At 50.4% G+C, this 7,443-nt stretch overlaps 1 protein-coding gene across 1 annotated transcript; it reads left to right on the plus strand.

Annotated features, from left to right (window-relative positions):
- Positions 1–1,244: 1,244 nt before the first annotated feature.
- LOC104614514 (keratin, type II cytoskeletal 5-like) lies at positions 1,245–7,424 on the plus strand (the record flags this gene model as incomplete). Its single annotated transcript, XM_010282451.1, has 10 exons — positions 1,245–1,524; positions 1,597–1,790; positions 2,396–2,610; positions 4,332–4,392; positions 4,896–4,991; positions 5,291–5,455; positions 5,991–6,116; positions 6,596–6,816; positions 7,196–7,230; positions 7,356–7,424. Coding segments are annotated over exons 1-10 (1,462 nt in total), but the record flags the coding sequence as incomplete, so codon positions are not given.
- Positions 7,425–7,443: the final 19 nt, after the last annotated feature.

The following is a 7,443-nucleotide window of genomic DNA, read 5'->3' on the forward strand; positions in this document are numbered from 1 at the left end:
AGGGGATATCTTCTCTTGTAACCCGTGTCCAGCTCTTCACGGACACGAGAGAAGAGGTGCCCGGCTCTCCTGCCTTTACAGCGTCCCAAAGCACAACCCAGCCTCACCGGGGGATTGAAGTTCCCTTGCAAGGGGGGCAAAGGCCATTTTAGAAAAATCTTCCTCGGGGGCTGAATGATCTCAGCAAAGTGAAGGAGGGGGTGGGAGAGAGCTGGAAGAAAAGCGGGTAAATTCCCCTTTACAGAATGTCTTGGAAAGCCAGCAACGACATGGAAACCGCTGGTTAAATATGGGGGGCGGGAAAAAAAAAATTATAAAAATACCACTTCACAGGGAGCTTTTGAACACTGAGCCTGACAAGGAGATTCAAAAGAAGAGCAATCATTTCAAGCATCTTTTTAATAAGTCTTGTAGTTCTACTTATTGTAGTTTGAAGTTATTTTGGAAAAGGGATTTAGTTGCTGTCTTTGAAAACTGTCCCCTGCAATGAGGGGAAACAATTTTTTTGGTAAGAGCCCAGGAAATACAACCACGAGACAACTTCCACTCAGCTGTTCTCTGCAAGCCCACAATCATTTAGATCCCTTTTCCGAAAGAAATCAGAAGTGCTGCACTGATAAGTAAAACCACCTTCAGCCCCAGCTTCCCGAGCCAGTAACACGACACGGATGTGCAGCCTCAGAACAGCCCCTGTTCGTGCTGCCCCGTTTGCTGTGCAATGCGTTAAACCCTAAACTTCGCCTCGCAAAAGCTTCAGCGCAGGGAACCTTTGCTCAAACGGGTGAGCCCTCGGCTCGCCTGAGGAAAACCGGCTCCCAGGGTCTCGGCAGAATCGTGTTGCGTCCTGCTCCCGAGCGCGGACCTCAGCGAGTCGTCCCATTCAGTTCTGATTTCATGACTCAGAGCGGCAGGCTTTGGTGGGGGGAGCTCCCTCACTCCGTTACTTTCTTGCCTGCAAACAATGCATTTTTCAGCGCCTCGCTGTAGCCTAGGTGTGTTTGACAAGGCAAGTTGCTGCAAGGCACGTCAAGTTCTGAATTCCCGTGCCAAGTTTTCCAAGCAGATAAAAGAGGAGGCTCCCAAGCTCTCCCATCACAGGGGTTTCTGTCTCCATTGCCCTCTGCTCTTTTCCTGCCGCACAGCTTTTATTCAGTCTTTTTTTTTTTCCTCTCCTGCTCTTTGCCCTTCCAATTGAACAAGCCACCATGAGTCGGATCTCTTTCAGATCATCTACTGGAGGGGGCATGAGGGGCTTTAGCTCAGGTTCTGCTATTGTAGGAGGTGGCAGTGGTACCAGAAGCAGTTTTAGCTCCGTCTCTGTCTCCAGAGTTGGAGGAGGAAGAGCCGGAGGTGGAGGTGGCTTTGGAGCTGGTGGTGGCTTTGGCAGCAGAAGTCTCTATAACCTAGGTGGAAGCAAAAGAATTTCTTACAGCTCAGTCGGTGGAGGTCTACGGAGTGGAGCCGGTGGTGGATACGGCTTTGGTGGAGGAGCTGGCTTTGGTCTTGGCTATGGTGGTGGAGCAGGTGCTGGTTTTGGCTTAGGAGGAGCTGGTGGTGGTGGCGGCTATGGGCTGGGCAGTGGATTTGGGCTGGGAGGTCCCGGATTTGGTGGCCGAGGTGGCCCCGGGTTCCCTGTTTGCCCACCTGGTGGCATCCACGAAGTGACCGTCAACCAGAGCCTCCTGGCACCCCTCAAGCTGGATATCGACCCGGAAATCCAGAAGGTGCGAACACAGGAGCGGGAGCAGATCAAGACCCTCAACAACAAATTTGCCTCCTTCATCGACAAGGTGAGAGTTTCGTCTTAAACATCAACTCATGCATATTATCAGTTGCCTCGGGAAAGAACAACGGGAAGAAACTTCCTTTGGATTTAGGGGCTTGCCTGAACTAATCCCAGCAGACAAACAGCGTGGGTTTGGCTGAAAACTAAGAACTGTCTTATGTTTCCTCTTTGTAAAGATGAGTTTATCAGCGCCTTATTTTACTGAAAAAGTAAATCCTGCTCCTCCCTGTAAAAAACATCCTGGGGGCTGGATGGATCTGCTACTGGTTGTAAAATGGCAAAGTTCTACACAACTCAATGGGGTAACACCAACTTAAACCAGTAAGGTGGGCTGAGCATCTGTGGAGGGAGAAACACCTCACGTTGCAAATACATGTGTTTGGCCTGCTTAATAGCTCTTGAAAAATCTCACTAAACGTCTTAGCTGCTTTTAATTCTTTCGAGAATCCTGTGCATTAAATTAGGAAGATCCTAGTAATTTCCCCCCTACTGTCCCGGCGCCTTTTCACCTTCCTTCCTTTGTTGAATGGTCCCCCCTTTTCCTGGCAGCAGGTTTTTTTGTGCATGGTTCACATGGGCTTCAGCATGTGCCTGTTTTTGTTTCTCCAGGTGCGCTTTTTGGAGCAGCAGAACAAAGTGCTGGAGACCAAGTGGAGCCTCCTGCAAGAGCAGGGTCACACAGTCACCAGGAAGTCCCTCGAGCCCCTTTTTGAAGCCTACATCAACAACCTCAGGCGGCAGCTAGACAGCCTCATGGGAGAGAGGGGAAGGCTGGACTCTGAACTGAGGAACATGCAGGACATGGTGGAAGACTTTAAGAACAAGTAAGAAATTGTGCTCGGTAGCATATATGATTAAGAGAGGGGAAAATCAGGGCAGGCGGTTCACGTGTGCCGGTGCACGCCTTGTGTTTGCACGGGGTTCCTCTTCCCGTTTGCACAATGAAGACATAAAAGCAAAACTTGGGTCTCATTTACCTCCAGTTGTGTCAGATTTCTTATGTGCAGGATCAGCGTCTAGCACAGAATTCGTGCACCCGTGGGAAGCTGCTCTGGTGTAATGGAGGTCACGGCCTGATCCCTTGAGCCTCCCAAAATAATACACCTGGCAATAGAAAAACGCATTCCTCATGAGTATAATGGACATGCAAAAATGGAATGAAACATAGCCATAAACGGCCAGCTCCAAAATCCCCCATTCCTCTTCCTGCAAAGGAGATCCCAGCCTTTCCACATGTAAGATCTCCCTGCGCGCCCTCGGCCTCGCTCGGCTCCCACCACGTGAAACACGCTCAGCTCTTTTCTCTGACCGTCGTCAAAGAAAACGATTTCCCTGGGGAGGCAATTAATCCCATCCCGAGATAAGGCGTCTAGCAGAGGTGGGATGAATCATTTTAAGCAAATACCAGTCTGTGTCTGCTGACTATAAGGAACATTTAGGTGTTTTTTTTAGGCGAGGCCGTTCATTTTTACTTGGCTGTAGTCTGGCGAGAACAGTCTCTCCCTTATTCAACCAGATTTGGCCAAGTGCAAATTTGATAAAAACATCCTGGAGGCCTGAAATATGTTTGTATTAGACAGTAATGCATGTGAAGAGACAGATTTTTTTGGGGGGGATTGGGGAGATGGCATTTAGAGCTGACAGGGTGGACTGACATAGCTTCTGGTACGTTGTACTTCGGTGCATTTCAGGTCTCAATATGTATTATAGGCTTTTAGAAATACTGCTCAGGCCAAAAGTGATAAATTATATTGTCTGGATTTTGGAGTTGCTGCCTGGGAAAGAAAACTCTCAAATCTAGAGTTGGTTCCCAGTCCACTGGCTAATTTCTGCTTCTTCCCATGTCCGCTCGAGAGATCCATCTGCAGGGATATCTCTGCCAATATTAGTTAGAGGAGTGGCACGAACCTGCCTTTAAAATCCAGGTCTTTGCCCCAACAGCCTACATGTTTGTCTGCTTTCTAGCTGAGCCCTGCCCTGATTATCTGATGAGAGGATCTTGCTCAGAGCCATAAAAAGTTCCACGGAAACATAGTCTGAGGCATAATGATCTGCTCTTGTACAACCACGACTAGGGAATCACAGACTTTTTTTTTCAATTAAATGCTGCAGTGGGTTGTTCGGAGCCTTTAGCACTATTATAATATCAAATATCAAATAGTTACATGATTATGTATTTGTAGGAATTGCAATGCAGCTTCGCTGAAAGCCTTTTGCATAACTTTGCTTTGGGCAAAGGTCACCAGGAATACCTGCTCCCGCTTCCTACCGAAACAGGCAGGAAATGTGTTCCTGCACACATTTATGTATGAACTTGACTTTAGGAGCAGTGATTAAAATCTATTAATTTTAGCTGGAGCCTTGGAGGCTCAGAATCAGTGATCAATTGCTCTGCATCTGCTCTGGGCTGTTAATAGGTGGGAGTAAGGAATATATCTGTGAGCCACAACTAATGATTTGGGACTGGAGTGGTCCTGTCTCTGCTTCCCATGCTGGCTTTGCTCTTCATTTCCACCAAAACCCTCTCACCCTTTTATCCTAACAGATATGAAGATGAGATCAATCGGCGCACCGGTGCAGAGAACGAGTTCGTGGTCCTCAAAAAGGTGAGTGAACTGGCAGTTACGTGACGGGCAATGTAATGAACTCAGCATGCACAGAGTTCAAGCAAAGCTGGTGGGAGCTGGGGTCCTTCAAACCTCACAGCTGGGTCAGGCTATGATGTTGGCATGTCTAGGGGTAAGTACGGGTTGGGTCCTCCTGAGGCCACAAACGGGCATTACCTTCTCCATGCCGATGGAGCTGCCCTGTTTTCTGAAGATAGCTGCTCTGGTTGCAATTGCAGACCACCTGGCCTCTTCTGGCTTGGTTCAACTGTGTCTTGGGTCACATCCCCATGAGTCAGAGCTTTGCCTTCTGCCCAGGAACCTGGTCCTGGCTCACAGTAAATGTCCAACATTACACTGGAAAAAAACCCACCTTGATCACAGCAATATGAAAACAAACCAAAAAACTAACAGACCTGGAAGCAGAGAAATGGTCCCACTGGTGTCCTGAAGTCCTTTTTACTTGTGGTTTCACCGGGAGTCTTTGGCTTTCTTTTCTTTAGGATGTGGATGGTGCTTACATGAACAAGGTTGAGCTGCAGGCCAAAGCAGATGCGCTGGCAGATGAGATTAACTTCCTGAGAGCTCTCTACGAAGCGGTAAGCAGTTGGCCCTCCCCACGATAGCGTCCTCCACAGCTCCCTGCCGTGCTGCTCTCCACGCCCCGGAGTTCTGGCCACCACGCTCAGTGCTGTACAGCAGTAAAAGAGAAGGTGGTCAGTGCCTTTTAGAAATTGTAATGCAGGCATAAGATAGATAAGGGTAGATGAAAGGCAGAGACACAGCAGGGGGAAATGCAAGAAAATGGCTTGGCAGAGAGAGCCCCCAAGCCACCGTGTCTGCATGGTTTCCACCCCAGATACCAGATAGTTGACTTCATTTTTTGCATCTTCTGCAGGAATTGTCCCAGATGCAGCAGCAAGTATCTGACACCTCCGTGGTTCTGTCCATGGACAACAACCGTAACTTGGACCTCAACAGCATCATTGCAGAGGTCAAAGCACAGTACGAGGACATCGCCAACCGGAGCCGGGCTGAGGCCGAGGCTTGGTACCAAAACAAGGTGGGTAACCAGAATGACAGACTAATTTATGTGATTCATATGGCATCACACTAGCTGATGGGAGGCAGGACTAACGGAGGAAGTATCACAGCGTTACACCAGGGATTAATTTATTTTCTATGCACGTTGCAGTAGGCTCTTGCATACAGATTCCCAGCGTTCGCTTGTGGACCCCTACTCTTGACCAGCCTTACATTCCTTGGAGTGAAACTAAGGGACAAGACGCTTAAATGCCTTGACCCTGAGCTCACAAGGAGTCACTGGTGGATCTGGCGTTAGACACAGAACGCTCCTCACAGGTTCTTAACAGTAGGCGACAACCCATAGGTGCTCTATGCAATGCAATGGTTGCTGGCTTAGCATATATTGATAACTAAGGGCAAATGCTGTTATTCCACAGGCAGGTTTGCTCAGAGGAACGTTGTCCCCAACCCTTACCCTGCATCCAGACCTGCGCTTTGTTCCCTGAAGTCCCCTCACACTTCCCTGAATCCTGTGGTGCCTAACCAGCACTCTCCTCCTTTCTATGTATCAGTACGAGGAACTCCAGGTCTCTGCCGGGCGGCACGGTGACGACCTGCGTAACACCAAGATAGAAATTTCGGAGATCAACCGGATGGTCCAGAGGCTGCGGAACGAGATCGAGAGCGTGAAGAAACAGGTAGGAGGGGATGCTCCTGCAGAGCAGCTGCTGCATGGTGGAAGGCAGGTAGGAAGTGATGGTGGCCAGGCACGGCAGAAAGAGCCAGCTCCTGGCACTGGAGCAGGGCTGGAAGGCCAGGTTTCCTCCCCTGCATTAAAGCGGGCACGGACACCTCTGTCTCTGCCCACCGGAGAAGGTCCCTCAGCGCAAGGATGTGCTGATAGCTGCTTTCTTGATGGGAAGCAAGTTGTGAGCTACTAAGCCACCCCAGCAAAGGTGTGTAGCAAAGCAATGAGATGGAGATGTCTCTCCTTTTCTTGGGGGACAGGATTGTGGCTGCAGCTCCCCCGTTACCCACCCTACGGCACCTTCCCAATGGCCCACCAGGAGCTCTCAGTGCCATGCTGGGAATCAGTATCTACAATACCATAGCAATACTCAGGAGAGCAGTTTGGGGTAGCCCAAGTTAAACAACTACATGTTTCCCTTGCTTTTAGTGTGCCAACCTCCAAGCAGCCATCGCTGAGGCAGAGGAGCGTGGGGAGCTGGCCCTCAAGGATGCTAAGGCCAAACTGTCCGAACTGGAAGATGCTCTGCAGAAGGCTAAAGCCGACCTGGCCCGGCAGCTCCGCGAGTACCAGGAGCTCATGAACGTCAAGCTGGCCCTGGACATCGAGATCGCGACCTACAGGAAGCTGCTGGAGGGCGAGGAGAGCAGGTGAGCACAAGCACAAGGACCTGTCGTGTGCTGCTCTTCAGAGCAGGGCGCATCTCCTTGGGCTCAAAGAGACAGCTTACGTCAACGGGCTGGAGCACCAAGTTGCTGAAGATGTAAAAGAGCACCAGGATGTAAAAGGACAGAGAGAGGGATACTTTAAATTGTGAGCTTTCTAGAAAAAGATGAGTTTCTCTAGTGCTTGGAACCTGACGCACTAAGAAAAATGAGCAATATCACCTTTCACCTGCGATGCAGGCATACCCCATGAGAGGACAGCCCCTACCGAAGGCCACGAAAGTCTAACTAGATGGTACCCGTGGATAACGTTATATCTTGTCTGTGCTTTAGCATTGTTGCTCACTTTCCCCTTTCCCAACAGGCTTGCTGGAGAGGGAGTCGGAGCCGTGAGCGTCTGTAAGTATCTCCCCTGCTTCCACCCCTGCTCGCTCTCCCTCTGCCGCAGGGGCGGTGGTGGAGGTCCCCCCGGCTTGGGCAGCCGGCAGGACCCTAAAGCGGGCGTGTGCCGTGTCTCCCTGCAGCCGTGGTCAGCAGCTCGAGCGGGATGGCCTACGGCGGCGGCGGCGGCAGCTGCCTGGGCATGGGCGCAGGTCTCGGCATGGGAGGCGG

The sequence above is a fragment of the Phaethon lepturus genome, unplaced genomic scaffold, assembly GCF_000687285.1.
Source record: "Phaethon lepturus isolate BGI_N335 unplaced genomic scaffold, ASM68728v1 scaffold24622, whole genome shotgun sequence".
Taxonomy (NCBI): domain Eukaryota; kingdom Metazoa; phylum Chordata; class Aves; order Phaethontiformes; family Phaethontidae; genus Phaethon; species Phaethon lepturus.